Source organism: Entelurus aequoreus, linkage group LG05, assembly GCF_033978785.1.
Source record: "Entelurus aequoreus isolate RoL-2023_Sb linkage group LG05, RoL_Eaeq_v1.1, whole genome shotgun sequence".
Lineage (NCBI taxonomy): Eukaryota > Metazoa > Chordata > Actinopteri > Syngnathiformes > Syngnathidae > Entelurus > Entelurus aequoreus.
In genome coordinates this window covers 11,393,834-11,412,541 of record NC_084735.1, presented here as the reverse complement: position 1 = coordinate 11,412,541, position 18,708 = coordinate 11,393,834, and the positions used below count along the sequence as shown (strand labels likewise).

Sequence of the window (18,708 nt, the reverse complement as noted above, 5' to 3'; positions counted from 1 at the left end):
ATAAAGAATAATTTTCCTTTCATCTTGAGCATCTTATGGGTGGAATCAATCCACCAGTTTGCATGTGGAACTAATGTAATGGCCGGGTGAATCTGTGTCATGAAGTTTGTTTTGGAGCGTGATAGCTGTGACCACTTCAAGAGATTTTTTCCAGCGTGTACATTTTCAGAAGATGGATTCTAAGACTTCTGGAGAGGGTGAGGTTTCATTAGCATGCTAGGAAGGTCTCCACAATCCAACATTTTGCAGCCGGACTCCAATAAAGGTGTTCCAGATAGAAAGCACAAGTAGAATAAAGTCCTGGATTGTGTTATTGTCATACAACAATAGTGTGGGTGAATGAGAAGTGTGTGTGCTTTCAGATCAACATTGACTGTCACACCAGGGAGAAGATCAGCAGCAACATCTGTCAGCCCAGCCTCACTTCCTTTGACGCCGCACAGAAGCTCATCTACTGCCTGATGAGCAGAGACTGCTACCCTCGCTTCCTCACCTCGGACATCTACGCAGCTCTGCTCAGGAGAAGTGAGGCCACTCACTGCTGGTAACTCATGGAGACTTTGTCCTACACCTGTCTGCTGGTCTACAAGTCCTCTACCACCAGTCATGTAGACTTTGTCCTACACCTGCCTGCTAGTCCACTAGTCCTCTACCACCAGTCATGTAGACTTTGTCCTACACCTGTCTGCTAGTCCACTAGTCCTCTACCACCAGTCATGTAGTCTTTGTCCACCTGCCTGCTAGTCCACTAGTCCTCTACCACCAGTCATGTAGTCTTTGTCCACCTGCCTGCTAGTCCACTAGTCCTCTACCACCAGTCATGTAGACTTTGTCCTACACCTGTCTGCTGGTCTACTAGTCCTCTACCACCAGTCATGTAGACTTTGTCCTACACCTGCCTGCTAGTCCACTAGTCCTCTACCACCAGTCATGTAGACTTTGTCCTACACCTGTCTGCTAGTCCACTAGTCCTCTACCACCAGTCATGTAGTCTTTGTCCACCTGCCTGCTAGTCCACTAGTCCTCTACCACCAGTCATGTAGTCTTTGTCCACCTGCCTGCTAGTCCACTAGTCCTCTACCACCAGTCATGTAGACTTTGTCCTACACCTGTCTGCTGGTCTACTAGTCCTCTACCACCAGTCATGTAGACTTTGTCCTACACCTCCCTGCTAGTCCACTAGTCCTCTACCACCAGTCATGTGGACTTTGTCCTACACCTGCCTGCTAGTCCACTAGTCCTCTACCACCAGCCATGTAGACTTTGTCCTACACCTGTCTGCTGGTCTACTAGTCCTCTACCACCAGTCATGTAGACTTTGTCCTACACCTGCCTGCTGGTCCACTGCTCCTCAACCACCAGTCATGTAGACTTTGTCCTACACCTGCCTGCTAGTCCACTAGTCCTCTACCACCAGTCATGTAGACTTTGTCCTACACCTGCCTGCTAGTCCACTGCTCCTCAACCACCAGTCATGTAGACTTTGTCCTACACCTGCCTGCTAGTCCACTAGTCCTCTACCACCAGTCATGTAGTCTTTGTCCACCTGCCTGCTAGTCTACTAGTCCTCTACCACCAGTCATGTAGACTTTGTCCTACACCTGCCTGCTAGTCCACTAGTCCTCTACCACCAGTCATGTAGACTTTGTCCTACACCAGTCTGCTGGTCTACTAGTCCTCTACCACCAGTCATGTAGACTTTGTCCTACACCTGTCTGCTGGTCTACTAGTCCTCTACCACCAGTCATGTAGACTTTGTCCTACACCTGCCTGCTAGTCCACTAGTCCTCTACCACAAGTCATGTAGACTTTGTCCTACATCTGCCTGCTAGTCCACTAGTCCTCTACCACCAGTCATGTAGACTTTGTCCTACACCAGTCTGCTGGTCTACTAGTCCTCTACCACCAGTCATGTAGACTTTGTCCTACATCTGCCTGATAGTCCACTAGTCCTCTACCACCAGTCATGTAGACTTTGTCCTACACCTGTCTGCTGGTCTACTAGTCCTCTACCACCAGTCATGTAGACTTTGTCCTACACCTGCCTGCTAGTCCACTTGTCCTCTACCACCAGTCATGTAGACTTTGTCCTACACCTGCCTGCTAGTCCACTAGTCCTCTACCACCAGTCATGTAGACTTTGTCCTACACCTGCCTGCTAGTCCACTAGTCCTCTACCACAAGTCATGTAGACTTTGTCCTACATCTGCCTGCTAGTCCACTAGTCCTCTACCACCAGTCATGTAGACTTTGTCCTACACCTGCCTGCTAGTCCACTAGTCCTCTACCACCAGTCATGTAGAGTTTGTCCTACATCTGCCTACTAGTCCACTAGTCCTCTACCACCAGTCATGTAGACTTTGTCCTACACCTGTCTGCTGGTCTACAAGTCCTCTACCACCAGTCATGTAGACTTTGTCCTACACCTGCCTGCTAGTCCACTAGTCCTCTACCACCAGTCATGTAGACTTTGTCCTACACCTGCCTGCTAGTCCACTAGTCCTCTACCACCAGTCATGTAGACTTTGTCCTACACCTGCCTGCTAGTCCACTAGTCCTCTACCACAAGTCATGTAGACTTTGTCCTACATCTGCCTGCTAGTCCACTAGTCCTCTACCACCAGTCATGTAGACTTTGTCCTACACCAGTCTGCTGGTCTACTAGTCCTCTACCACCAGTCATGTAGACTTTGTCCTACACCTGTCTGCTGGTCTACTAGTCCTCTACCACCAGTCATGTAGACTTTGTCCTACATCTGCCTGATAGTCCACTAGTCCTCTACCACCAGTCATGTAGACTTTGTCCTACATCTGCCTGCTAGTCCACTAGTCCTCTACCACCAGTCATGTAGTCTTTGTCCGCCTGCCTGCTAGTCCACTAGTCCTCTACCACCAGCCATGTAGACTTTGTCCTACACCTGCCTGCTAGTCCACTAGTCCTCTACCACCAGTCATGTAGTCTTTGTTCACCTGCCTGCTAGTCCACTAGTCGTCTACCACCAGTCATGTAGACTTTGTCCTACACCTGCCTGCTAGTCCACTAGTCCTCTACCACCAGTCATGTAGACTTTGTCCTACACCTGCCTGCTAGTCCACTAGTCCTCTACCACCAGTCATGTAGACTTTGTCCACCTGCCTGCTAGTCCACTAGTCGTCTACCACCAGTCATGTAGACTTTGTCCTACACCTGCCTGCTAGTCCACTAGTCCTCTACCACCAGTCATGTAGTCTTTGTCCACCTGCCTGCTAGTCCACTAGTCCTCTACCACCAGTCATGTAGACTTTGTCCTACACCTGCCTGCTAGTCCACTAGTCCTCTACCACCAGTCATGTAGACTTTGTCCTACACCTGCCTGCTAGTCCACTAGTCCTCTACCACCAGTCATGTAGACTTTGTCCTACACCTGCCTGCTAGTCCACTAGTCCTCTACCACCAGTCATGTAGACTTTGTCCTACACCTGTCTGCTAGTCCACTAGTCCTCTACCACCAGTCATGTAGACTTTGTCCTACACCTGCCTGCTAGTCCACTAGTCCTCTACCACCAGTCATGTAGACTTTGTCCTACACCTGTCTACTGGTCTACTAGTCCTCTACCACCAGTCATGTAGACTTTGTCCTACACCTGTCTGCTGGTCTACTAGTCCTCTACCACCAGTCATGTAGACTTTGTCCTACACCTCCCTGCTAGTCCACTAGTCCTCTACCACCAGTCATGTAGACTTTGTCCTACACCTGCCTGCTAGTCCACTAGTCCTCTACCACAAGTCATGTAGACTTTGTCCTACATCTGCCTGCTAGTCCACTAGTCCTCTACCACCAGTCATGTAGTCTTTGTCCTACACCTGTCTGCTGGTCTACTAGTCTTCAACCACCAGTCATGTAGACTTTGTCCTACACCTGCCTGCTAGTCCACTAGTCCTCTACCACCAGCCATGTAGGCTTCGTCCTACACCTGCCTGCTAGTCCACTAGTCCTCTACCACCAGCCAGGTAGGCTTTGTCCTACACATGCCTGCTAGTCCACTAGTCCTCTACCACCAGCCATGTAGACTTTGTCCTACACCTGTCTGCTGGTCTACTAGTCTTCAACCACCAGTCATGTAGACTTCGTCCTACACCTGCCTGCTAGTCCACTAGTCCTCTACCACCAGTCATGTAGTCTTTGTTCACCTGCCTGCTAGTCCACTAGTCGTCTACCACCAGTCATGTAGACTTTGTCCTACACCTGCCTGCTAGTCCACTAGTCCTCTACCACCAGTCATGTAGACTTTGTCCTACACCTGCCTGCTAGTCCACTAGTCCTCTACCACCAGTCATGTAGACTTTGTCCACCTGCCTGCTAGTCCACTGCTCCTCAACCACCAGTCATGTAGACTTTGTCCTACACCTGCTTGCTAGTCCACTAGTCCTCTACCACCAGTCATGTAGTCTTTGTCCACCTGCCTGCTAGTCCACTAGTCCTCTACCACCATTCATGTAGTCTTTGTCCACCTGACTGCTAGTCCACTAGTCGTCTACCACCAGCCATGTAGACTTTGTCCTACACCTGCCTGCTAGTCCACTAGTCCTCTACCACCAGCCATGTAGACTTTGTCCTACACCTGCCTGCTAGTCCACTAGTCCTCTACCACCAGTCATGTAGTCTTTGTTCACCTGCCTGCTAGTCCACTAGTCGTCTACCACCAGTCATGTAGACTTTGTCCTACACCTGCCTGCTAGTCCACTAGTCCTCTACCACCAGTCATGTAGACTTTGTCCTACACCTGCCTGCTAGTCCACTAGTCCTCTACCACCAGTCATGTAGACTTTGTCCACCTGCCTGCTAGTCCACTAGTCGTCTACCACCAGTCATGTAGACTTTGTCCTACACCTTCCTGCTAGTCCACTAGTCCTCTACCACCAGTCATGTAGTCTTTGTCCACCTGCCTGCTAGTCCACTAGTCCTCTACCACCAGTCATGTAGACTTTGTCCTACACCTGCCTGCTAGTCCACTAGTCCTCTACCACCAGTCATGTAGACTTTGTCCTACACCTGCCTGCTAGTCCACTAGTCCTCTACCACCAGTCATGTAGACTTTGTCCTACACCTGCCTGCTAGTCCACTAGTCCTCTACCACCAGTCATGTAGACTTTGTCCTACACCTGTCTGCTAGTCCACTAGTCCTCTACCACCAGTCATGTAGACTTTGTCCTACACCTGCCTGCTAGTCCACTAGTCCTCTACCACCAGTCATGTAGACTTTGTCCTACACCTGCCTGCTAGTCTACTAGTCCTCTACCACCAGTCATGTAGACTTTGTCCTACACCTGTCTGCTGGTCTACTAGTCCTCTACCACCAGTCATGTAGACTTTGTCCTACACCTCCCTGCTAGTCCACTAGTCCTCTACCACCAGTCATGTAGACTTTGTCCTACACCTGCCTGCTAGTCCACTAGTCCTCTACCACAAGTCATGTAGACTTTGTCCTACATCTGCCTGCTAGTCCACTAGTCCTCTACCACCAGTCATGTAGTCTTTGTCCTACACCTGTCTGCTGGTCTACTAGTCTTCAACCACCAGTCATGTAGACTTTGTCCTACACCTGCCTGCTAGTCCACTAGTCCTCTACCACCAGCCATGTAGGCTTCGTCCTACACCTGCCTGCTAGTCCACTAGTCCTCTACCACCAGCCAGGTAGGCTTTGTCCTACACATGCCTGCTAGTCCACTAGTCCTCTACCACCAGCCATGTAGACTTTGTCCTACACCTGTCTGCTGGTCTACTAGTCTTCAACCACCAGTCATGTAGACTTCGTCCTACACCTGCCTGCTAGTCCACTAGTCCTCTACCACCAGTCATGTAGTCTTTGTTCACCTGCCTGCTAGTCCACTAGTCGTCTACCACCAGTCATGTAGACTTTGTCCTACACCTGCCTGCTAGTCCACTAGTCCTCTACCACCAGTCATGTAGACTTTGTCCTACACCTGCCTGCTAGTCCACTAGTCCTCTACCACCAGTCATGTAGACTTTGTCCACCTGCCTGCTAGTCCACTGCTCCTCAACCACCAGTCATGTAGACTTTGTCCTACACCTGCTTGCTAGTCCACTAGTCCTCTACCACCAGTCATGTAGTCTTTGTCCACCTGCCTGCTAGTCCACTAGTCCTCTACCACCATTCATGTAGTCTTTGTCCACCTGACTGCTAGTCCACTAGTCGTCTACCACCAGCCATGTAGACTTTGTCCTACACCTGCCTGCTAGTCCACTAGTCCTCTACCACCAGTCATGTAGTCTTTGTCCTACACCTGCCTGCTAGTCCACTAGTCCTCTACCACCATTCATGTAGTCTTTGTCCACCTGACTGCTAGTCCACTAGTCGTCTACCACCAGCCATGTAGACTTTGTCCTACACCTGCCTGCTAGTCCACTAGTCCTCTACCACCAGCCATGTAGACTTTTTCCTACACCTGCCTGCTAGTCCACTGCTCCTCAACCACCAGTCATGTAGACTTTGTCCTACACCTGCCTGCTAGTCCACTAGTCCTCTACCACCAGTCATGTAGTCTTTGTCCACCTGCCTGCTAGTCTACTAGTCCTCTACCACCAGTCATGTAGACTTTGTCCTACACCTGCCTGCTAGTCCACTAGTCCTCTACCACCAGTCATGTAGACTTTGTCCTACACCTGTCTGCTGGTCTACTAGTCTTCAACCACCAGTCATGTAGACTTTGTCCTACACCTGTCTGCTGGTCTACTAGTCCTCTACTACCAGTCATGTAGACTTCGTCCTACACCTGCCTGCTAGTCCACTAGTCCTCTACCACCAGCCATGTAGACTTTGTCCTACACCTGCCTGCTAGTCCACCAGTCCTCTACCACCAACCATAAGACCCACCTGTTCATAAGACCCACCTGTTCATAAGACCCACCTGTTCATAAGACACACTTGTTCATAAGACACACCTGTTCATGAGACACACACCTGTTCATAAGACACCCTTGTTCATAAGACACACCTGTTCATGAGATACACACCTGTTCATAAGACACATTTGTTCATAAGACCAACCTGTTCATAACACCCACCTGTTCGTAAGACACACCTGTTCATAAGACACACCTGTTCATGAGTCACACACCTTTCCATGAGTCACACACCTGTTCATAAGACACACCTGTTCATGAGACACACACCTGTCCATGAAGTGTGACAAAGCTACTGACAAGAAGTGGCCTTTTAGGTGTGTTCCAGTGGACATTGTAGTCCCAGACCAAGTCCAGCTGCAGGTCCATGGTCTATAGTCTAGGCCAGGGGTGTCCAAGCTTTTGGCACTGAGGGTCACACTATATATATATATATATATATATATATATATATATATATATATATATATATATATATATATATATATATATATATATATATATATATATATATATATATATATATATATATATATATATATAAATTTGTTTTGTTTGTTTTTTTATTTTTATTTAATTTATTTGGGGACGGCGTGGCGCGGTTGGGAGAGTGGCCGTGCCAGCAACCTGAGGGTTCCTGGTTCAATCCCCACCTTCTACCAACCTAGTCACGTCCGTTGTGTCCTTGAGCAAGACACTTCACCCTTGCTCCTGATGGGTGGTGGTTAGGGCCTTGCATGGCAGCTCCCACCATCAGTGTGTGAATGGGTGAATGTGTGTGTGAATGTGTGAATGTGGAGATAGTGTCAAAGCGCTTTGAGTACCTTAAAAAAAGGTAGAAAAGCGCTATACAAGTATAACCCATATTTATTTTTTATTTAATTAAATGTTTTTTTTTTTTGTTTTTTTTATTCAGTACTTTAATCTCTAGATCTGTTGATACAAAAGTTCTTATTTTGTTTTTATGTTTTATGCCCTTCTTGTCAAAGCTGTTTTATGGCAAAAAGACAAAATATATCAAATGTTGACGTTGTAATATTTGATCAGAAGCAGAAATACTTCAATAATCACTGAGGGAAGTGAAGAGTGTCAGCACAATGCCATTCATGAGCAGACACACAGTACAGGAGACAGAACGGGATCAAACATTTCAAGCAGACAGAACAGGATCAAACATTCCAGGGAGACAGAACAGGATCAAACATTCCAAGGAGACAGAACAGGATCAAACATTCCAGGGAGACAGAACAGGAACAAACATTACAGGAGACAGATCAGGATTAAACATTACAGGAGACAGAACAGGATCAAACATTACAGGAGACAGAACAGGATCAAACATTACAGGAGATAGAACAGGTTTAAACAATACAGAAGACAGAACAGGATCAAACATTACAGGGAGACAGAACAGGATCAAACATTACAGGAGACAGAACAGGATTAAACATTACAGGAGACAGAACAGGATTAAACATTACAGGAGACAGAACAGGATCAAACATTACAGGAGACAGAACAGGATTAAACATTACAGGAGACAGAACAGGATCAAACAATCCAGGGAGACAGAACAGGATTAAACATTACAGGAGACAGAACAGGATCAAACATTCCAGGGAGACAGAACAGGATCAAACAATCCAGTTAGACAGAACAGGATCAAACATTACAGGAGACAGAACAGGATCAAACAATCCAGGTAAGCAGAACAGGATCAAACATTACAGGAGACAGAACAGGATTAAACATTGCAGGAGACAGAACAGGATCAAACATTCCAGGGAGACAGAACAGGATCAAACATTATAGGAGACAAAACAGGATTAAACATTACAGGGAGACAGAACAGGATCAAACATTACAGGAGACACAACAGGATCAAACATTACAGGAGACAGAACAGGGTCAAACATTACAGGAGACAGAACAGGATTAAACATTGCAGGAGACAGAACAGGATCAAACATTACAGGAGACAGATCAGGATTAAACATTACAGGAGACAGAACAGCATTAAACATTACAGGAGACAGAACAGGATCAAACAATCCAGTTAGACAGACCAGGATCAAACATTACAGGAGACAGAACAGGATTAAACATTACAGGAGCCAGAACAGGATCAAACATTCCAGGGAGACAGAACAGGATCAAACATTACAGGAGACAGAAAAGGATTAAACATTACACGAGACAGAACAGGATCAAACATTACAGGAGACAGAACAGGATTAAACATTACAGGAGACAGAACAGGATCAAACATTACAGGAGACAGAACAGGATTAAACATTACAGGAGACAGAACAGGATCAAACATTACAGGAGACAGAACAGGATCAAACATTACAGGAGACAGAACAGGATTAAACATTACAGGAGACAGAAAAGGATTAAACATTACACGAGACAGAACAGGATCAAGCATTACAGGAGACAGAACAGGATTAAACAATACAGAAGACAGCACAAGATCAAACATTACAGGGAGACAAAACAGGATTAAACATTACAGGGAGACAGAACAGGATCAAACATTACAGGAGACAGAACAGGATTGAACATTACAGGAGACAGAACAGGGTCAAACATTACAGGAGACAGAAAAAGATTAAACATGACACAAGACAGAACAGGATCAAACATTACAGGAGACAGAACAGGATTAAACAATACAGAAGACAGCACAGGATCAAACATTACAGGGGGACAAAACAGGATTAAACATTACAGGGAGACAGAACAGGATCAAACATTACAGGAGACAGAACAGGATTAAACATTACAGGAGACAGAAAAAGATTAAACATGACACGAGACAGAACAGGATCAAACATTACAGGAGACAGAACAGGATTAAACAATACAGAAGACAGCACAGGATCAAACATTACAGGGGGACAAAACAGGATTAAACATTACAGGGAGACAGAACAGGATCAAACATTACAGGAGACAGAACAGGATTAAACATTACAGGAGACAGAACAGGATCAAACATTACAGGAGACAGAACAGGATCAAACATTACAGGAGACAGAACAGGATTAAACATTACAGGAGACAGAACAGGATCAAACATTACAGGAGACAGAACAGGATCAAACATTACAGGAGACAGAACAGGATTAAACATTACAGGAGACAGAAAAGGATTAAACATTACACGAGACAGAACAGGATCAAGCATTACAGGAGACAGAACAGGATTAAACAATACAGAAGACAGCACAAGATCAAACATTACAGGGAGACAAAACAGGATTAAACATTACAGGGAAACAGAACAGGATCAAACATTACAAGAGACAGAACAGGATTAAACATTACAGGAGACAGAACAGGGTCAAACATTACAGGAGACAGAACAGGATTAAACATTGCAGGAGACAGAACAGGATCAAACATTACAGGGGGACAGAACAGGATCGCTGACGGCTCTGCCAACTTCCGGCGGCCCATACAGCAAAGGTGATAAACAGGTAAACGCTATTCAGTGTAAGCCTGCAGAGGTGAGATGTAATTGGAGATTGAAATATAACAACATGGATTTGAACTCATTATTACTTTTTGAGCAATGACATTTAAAAAAAACCTGAGTAAAATTCCAACAGGGCTCCAGTCAGAATTTTAAAAAATCATACATTGTCTTTATTTCTTTTCAAAGTATCAATATTATCTTCAGATTTCTTTGTTGATTATTTCTTATTTGCTCATCTTTTTGCCATTCTTGTCAAAGAAATCTGTGTTTTTACACAAAATATGCAATATTTGTCCCTGACAAGTGTGTGAAAGTGCAATGTTTGATGTGAAGTCCTGGGGCCCCTGAATAGGTCAATACATCACAACATAGATGTTCATTCATTATTATTATTATTATTATTTAGCAATAACAGCTTTAAAGAAAAACAACTGCAGTAGTTTTGTGTTTTAGGACAAAGTTGCTTCTTTGTTTCCACGTGTTTGCTCTTCTATGAAATATCATCTGTGGGCCACACTTTGGACCCCCCTGGTATGGTATATACCACCAACCTGCTGGGGACCGTGTCCTCGCTGGGCTCCGACTAAAGTGGTCCCTGGTGCAAGAGGGTTGCAGTAGACTAGTTGTATTCTAATCAATCATCAATCAATCAATAATGTTTGTCTTTCATCAGTACAGATAATAAAAAAGTCTTTAAAGCCAGCGTGTGTTTATTCGTACATCATTGAATGGAAATCAAACTTACAAAATAATCAGGGGCGACTAATTAATCATTCCTGAAACACCCAGAATGTCAACTAATAATAATTCATTAAAAAAAGAACCTCTGAGAAGTAACGTGCAGTACCGCCGTCCACCAGAGGGGCAGCAGCTGCCTGAAGAAGTGCTCTTACAGCTGAGCCACACACTTGGAAATATTGTCAACATTAATATTGTCAACATTATTATTGTCAACATTAAGATTCCATCTATCCATCCATTTTTCTACCGCTTGTCCCTTTTGGGGTCGCGAGGGGTCAGTCAATAATAATATTGTCAATAATAATATTGTCAACATTAATATTGTCAACATTAATAATGTCAACATTAATAATGTCAACATTGATATTGTCAACATTAATATTGTCAATACTAAATTTGTCAACATGAATATGTCAACAATAATATTCCAGCAGCTGCCTGAAGAAGTGCTCTTACAGCTGAGCCACACACTTGGAAATATTGTCAACATTAATATTGTCCACGTTAATATTGTCAACATTAATAATGTCAACATTAATATTGTCAACATTAATAATGTCAACATTAATATTGTCAACATTAATAATGTCACCATTAATATTGTCAACATTGATATTGTCAACATTAATATTGTCAACTTTGATATTGTCAACATTAATATTGTCAACATTAATATTGTCAACATTAATATTGTCATCATTAATAATGTCAACATTAATATTGTCAACATTGATATTGTCAACATTAATATTGTCAACTTTGATATTGTCAACATTAATATTGTCAACATTAATATTGTGAATGTTAATATTGTCAACATTAATATTGTCAACTTTGATATTGTCAACATTAATATTGTCAACATTAATATTGTGAATGTTAATATTGTCAACATTAATATTGTCCAAATTGATATTGTCAACATTAATATTGTCAACTTTCATATTGTCCACATTATATTGTCAACATTGATATTGTGAATGCTAATATTGTAAACAATAATATTGTCAACATTAATATTGTCCACATTAATATTGTAAATGTTAATATTGTAAACAATAATATTTTAAACAATAATAGTGTCAACATTGATACTGTCAACATTAATATTGTCAACATTAATAATGTCAACATTAATATTGTCAAAATTAATATTGTCAACATTAATAATGTCAACACTAATATTGTCAACATTGATATTGTCAACATTAATATTGTCCACATTAATATTGTGAATGTTAATATTGTAAACAATAATATTTTAAACAATAATATCGTCAACATTGATATTGTCAACATTAATAATGTCAACATTGATATTGTCAAAATTAATATTGTCAACTTTGATATTGTCAACATTAATATTGTCAACATTAATATTGTCCACATTAATATTGTCAACATTAATAATATCAACATTAATATTGTCAACATTAATATTGTCAACCTCTATATTGTCAACATTAATATTGTCAACATTAATATTGTGAATGTTAATATTGTCACATTAATATTGTCCAAATTGATATTGTCAACATTAATATTGTCAACTTTGATATTGTCAACATTAATATTGTCAACATTAATATTGTGAACGTTAATATTGTCAACATTAATATTGTCCAAATTGATATTGTCAACATTAATATTGTCAACTTTCATATTGTCAACATTAATATTGTCAACATTGATATTGTGAATGTTAATATTGTAAACAATAATATTGTCAACATTAATATTGTCCACATTAATATTGTGAATGCTAATTGTTGTGAACAATAATATTTTAAACAATAATAGTGTCAACATTGATACTGTCAACATTAATATTGTCAACATTATTAATGTCAACATTAATATTGTCAACATTAATAATGTCATCACTAATATTGTCAACATTGATATTGTCAACATTAATATTGTAAATGTTAATTTTGTAAACAATAATATTTTAAACAATAATATTGTCAACATTGATATTGTCAACATTAATAATGTCAACATTGATATTGTCAACATTAATATTGTCAACTTTGATATTGTCAACATTAATATTGTCAACATTAATATTGTCCACATTAATATTGTCAACATTAATAATATCAACATTAATATTGTCAACATTAATAATGTCATCATTAATATTGTCAACATTAATATTTTCAACATTAATATTGTTCACATTAATATTGTCAAAATTAATAATGTCAACATTGATATTGTCAACATTAATATTGTCAACTTTGATATTGTCAACATTAATATTGTCAACATTAATATTGTCCACATTAATATTGTCAACATTAATAATGTCAACATTAATATTGTCAACATTAATAATGTCTTTATTGATAATGTCAACATTAATATTGTCCACATTAATATTGTCAACATTAATAATGTCAACATTAATATTGTCAACATTAATAATGTCATCATTAATAATGTCAAGATTAATATTGTCAACATTAATATTGTCAACATTAATAATGTCAACATTAATATTGTCAACATTAATAATGTCATCATTAATAATGTCAACATTAATATTGTCAACATTAATATTGTCAACATTAATATTGTCCACATTAATATTGTCAACATTAATGTCAACATTAATATTGTCAACATTAATAATGTCATCATTAATAATGTCAACATTAATATTGTCAACATTAATATTGTCAACATTAATAATGTCAACATTAATATTGTCAACATTAATAATGTCATCATTAATAATGTCAACATTAATATTGTCAACATTGATATTGTCAACATTAATATTGTGAATGTTAATATTGTAAACAATTTTTTTTAAATCAATAATATTATCAAAATTGATACTGTCAACATTAATATTGTCAACATTAATATTGTCAACATTAATATTGTGAATGTTAATATTGTAAACAATAATATTGTAAACATTAATAATGTCAACATTAATATTGTCAACATTAATAATGTCAACATTAATATTGTGAATGTTAATATTGTAAACAATAATATTGTAAACATTAATAATGTCAACATTAATATTGTCAACATTAATATTGTCAACATTGATATTGTAAACATTAATGTTGTCAACATTAATATTGTGAACGTTAATATTGTCAAGGTTAATATTGTCAACATTAATAGTGTCAACATTAATATTGTCAACAATAATGTTGTCCACATTAATATTGTCAGCATTATAATTGTAAACATTAATATTGTAAACAATAATATTGTCAATATTAATATTGTCAACAATGATATTGTAAACATTAATATTGTAAACAATATTTAGATGTGTTTCAGTAAATAAAGAGGTATAAACATGATTAAATACATAAATAAACAACGACTTAAACTTATATTATCATGAGCGTGCCAGCTACTACTTTGCTTAGTGTATATAATTACACCAGGTTAGTTTTGAGGGCTTTTTAGGCAGAATAAATCACATTCCCATGACCTGCTTTGTTAGCTGACTCTTGCTGACGTGTATTTAGCATTTAGAATGCATACAAAAGAGAAAGGCATGTTCTCACACAGGGTTTGTGAGTGACAGGTGAAAGAAAGAAAGAAAAAAGGTGCATTTCCCCTGGCAAAACATCACTCCTCCCCTGGAAGGAGACGATCTTTGGAGGAGAGGTGTCAGCATGTGTCGTAAACAGACATTTACTTGAAGTTTGACCGACATGAGTAACTTCTAGTCGCTGTGGAAAACAAACATCCGTCAGGCTTTATTCAATGATGATGCAACAGCGCCTGTTGCTGGCGGGAAGTAGTATCGACCGGAAGTGCTCACAAGTGTCGATCCTTCAAGAGGTAAGACACGCTTTTAATATTTGAATCAATGTTGACTGCTTATATTTGGAACAGTACTTTGCAACCTGCTCATAAAAGTGTTCGCTAATTGTTATTGTTATCTTAGAGTGATATTGTGAAGACAATAATGCACTTCTACTGTGTAAACAAACTGATGATTGTTGATGTTTTATTTACAGAATCCTGTCACCCAAGTGGACTCACGACGTGCAGGTACAACTATATTTATATTTATAACTATATTTCATGTTTAGTTGTCCTCACCTATTATTATTATTATTATTATTATTATTATTATTATTATTATTATTATTATTATTATTGTGATGCTAATGTTAGCTTGGCTAGCCCACGGCCATTTTGGCTATGCGAGGTGCGTTCAGGGACATCCTGTAAAATGGTGTGACTGTATTTTACTGTTTGATTGATTGATTGGAACTTGTATTAGTAGATTGCACAGTACAGTACATATTCCCTACAATTGACCACTAAATGGTAACACCCCAATAAGTTGTTCAACTTGTTTAAGTCGGGGTTCACTTAAATCAATTCATGGTAATTGATTAACATGTATTTTGCATTTTAAAAAAGGGATTATTGCAGATGTGATGATACTAATGTCAGTACTTGCACTTCAAATGTCTTCATTGAAAAAGCAAAGTTCAGCCGTGGCGGACCACCATGCAGGCCTGGTTCGTGTCCCACATGGGGATGGTAAACCATGGGCACGAGGGTGGTCCCCAAACCAATATTTTGCTACCGGTACCAAAATGTATTTCCAGACTTTTTCTATACCTTTTGATACTTTTCTAAATAAAGGGGACCACAAAAAATGTCATTATTGTCTTTATTGTAACAACAAATGTTAGTGTACATGAAACATATGTTTATTATTGTCATTTAGTCCTTTAATAAAATAGTCAACATACTAGACAACTTGTCTTTTAGTAGTAAGTAAACAAACAAAGACTCCTAATTAGTCGTATGCAGTAACATATTGTGTCATTTATACACCTATTATTTTGTACACATTATGAGGGACAAACTGAAAAAATGTATTATTAATCTACTTGTTCATTTACTGTTAATATCTGCTTACTTTCTGTTTTAACATGTTCTATCTACACTTCTGTTCAAATGTAATAATCACTTATTCTTCTCTTCTTTGATACTTGACATTAGTTTTGGATGATACCACACATTTAGGTATGGATCTGATACCAAGTAGTTACAGGATCATACATTGGTCATATTTAAAGTCCTCATGTGTCCAGGGACATATTTACTGACTTTATAGACATAATATGATTTTTTTTTTTAAAGGAAAAAAAAAATTTTGACGATAAAAAATATCGATGTAGCCATAGTAGTATCAACTAGATACACTCTTGCACTTGGTATCATTACAGTGGATGTCAGGTGTAGATCCACCCGTGACATTTGTTTACATTCAGGAACGCTAGCTTTTCTTAGCGGTGAGCTATTGTATCCTCCTACGGTGTGTAGTGAAGCATGTTTGGCTATTCCTCGTCCTCCAGTGATAATGATACTTGTAAGAAACTTACTTTATTTGTTGCTAAAACACTGTGGATGGATGTTAGCCGCTAGCTAGCTAGCCATGTCTTGAGGCACCTCTTCCTGAGGGTGTTTCAGTGTTATAACTTCACCTTTATCTTTACTTTTTACACCAAAATGTGTCCATTCTCCCTTTTCTGTCTACACACTGTGTCTGCTTCTAAGTACTCTGTGTGTGTGCACTGCCCAACATGCTCCTCTGCTGCTACAACCAGCAATGTCACCACGAGACGACGTCCAAAAAATCGGTACTTGTCAAAGAGAGTATAGTGGCGTTGTTGATTGATTAGTATGTGGACAACTCCAGCAGCTTGATGGAGTAAAAGTGAAGATGATTGGCGGGAGGAAGTGGGAGATAAAAGAGAAATATGTATCTGTGCGTTACAGGCGGCGTAGAGAGGAAGTGAGAAGGAGATAAGAAGTCAGTGTGAAGTCACACGCACAGTGACGTCTGTTGGACACCAGCATGTAGTTTGGAGAGTGAAGAAGGTCAAAATAATAATAATAATGTCTTTCTCACACTGAAGGAGTCAGCGTGAGGGAGTTATGCTTGGGCTGCAGCCACCAAGCTTCAGATGGCTCAGGTCAGGGTGTCAAACGTACGGTTTAAGATGAGTTTTCAAGTGTAAAAATTAGCTTTTATGGCAAAAAATGTGATGTTATGAGCTAGGGAATATAAGAACTACACTACCCAGCATGCAACAGTAGTGACAGCATGCGCGGTAGCCCTGAAAGTGTTGTTGCATGTCGCCATGCTGGCAGCTAAGAATGTTGTTGTGAGTAAACGTCAAGAACTCAGCCAACACGCCTCGTCTGCATTATTTATAATTAGACAGACAACACAGAAACTGCTGTTCTAAAAGTGTCCACTAGATGTGGCAGTAGCAATTCTGTGAGGCAAGCACACGGCCGTACACAGTCAAGCTCCTCCCCCTCCACATCAATGAAACCTAAAACCTGCCGTTTTAGGTCTTCTGTGTTTTTACATGTTTTTTCCCCTCAGGACTTTCCACTAACTCAAAGTGTTTGGTGGAGAGGATTAATTGTAACGTCTTCTATTTTTGCCCAAAGAAAACAATGTGAAGTTGTCTTTATTTTGAAGTTATCGTGCCGTGATTTCACCACTTGGGAATATTTGAGCTGAAAGGAGTCTGGCGTGTAAGGACGCGCCGGGCCCCCGACTCGCGCACCACCTTCGTCCCGAGCCTTTCCAAGCCGACCTAGAGCCGGTCGCGACGCACCGCTTGGGGGAAATGCGACTGACGGGGGACAGCCAGCAAGGGCGAGGGTCCCCGAAAAGGATCCCCGCCACCGAGCGGCCGTCCGAAACCCGCCCAGACTGCGCGGACCCCGCCCGTTTACCTCTCAACGGTTTCACGCCCTGTTGAACTCTCTCTTCAAAGTTCTTTTCAACTTTCCCTTGAGGTACGTCACATGCACATGTTTGCTCTTCATTTGTAAGTATGCTAGCTAGGGAGGGGTTACAGATACCCACCCAGTTCCAGGGACTGAGTCACGTCAACTCAAACGCTATATTTCCATGCCTTAGTTGCACATGATGTCTGTAGGTTGCAGACTCTCGGCTAGCAAACGTGCGTATTCAATGTTGCCACGAAGAAGACACGATCGATCTTTATTTAAAACATGAAATAGAACAAAAAATGAATAGGTACATGTGAAAGACTTCCTCTTTCCGGGTTCCACGGACCACCAAAGATGGACATGACGGCAAGCAGATTGTGACTTTTGTTTTATTATTTCAGTAAAACCTTGTCTGCGGTCAAGTCGCTTTTTAGCTGCGCCTCTGCTGCTCGCTCTGCCGTCTGCTTTTCAGCAGCACGTCGTCGTTTCCATCTGCCTCTTGCTCTCCATCGCCGTCGCTCTCTCTGTCGCTCTCGCTCCATTGCTCTCGCTCCGCACTTGTTGGGTTCTCTCCTCCTTCTGCCCCGTCGTTCTCGGCTGCCGCCCCTTTATTCATCGAAAGGAGATTATATAATTGTGCCCAGGTGGGCGATCCACGCACCTGCCGTCCATTTCGGATCTGGTCCCGGCGCGACCCGCCTCGCTGCAGGTCGGTCGGCCACGCCTCCTTGCCGCCATCTCGGAGTCGGCCCCGGCGGGGCACGCCTCGCTGTCGGTCTGCCGGCCCCGCCTCCCCACAGTACAGTATTTCAAAACGGT

General features: G+C 41.0%; 1 protein-coding gene across 1 annotated transcript in view; it reads left to right on the top strand.

Annotated features, from left to right (window-relative positions):
- Positions 1-17,915, top strand: part of LOC133649532 (regulator of G-protein signaling 21-like) — a 23,495-nt gene extending 5,580 nt beyond the window's left edge. Inside the window, exons 4-5 of the mRNA XM_062046122.1 lie at positions 363-544; positions 17,675-17,915. Of these exons, the coding sequence (XP_061902106.1) occupies positions 363-544; positions 17,675-17,915 (423 nt within the window). The remainder of the gene's footprint in view (positions 1-362; positions 545-17,674) is intronic.
- The last annotated feature ends 793 nt before the right edge of the window (positions 17,916-18,708 follow it).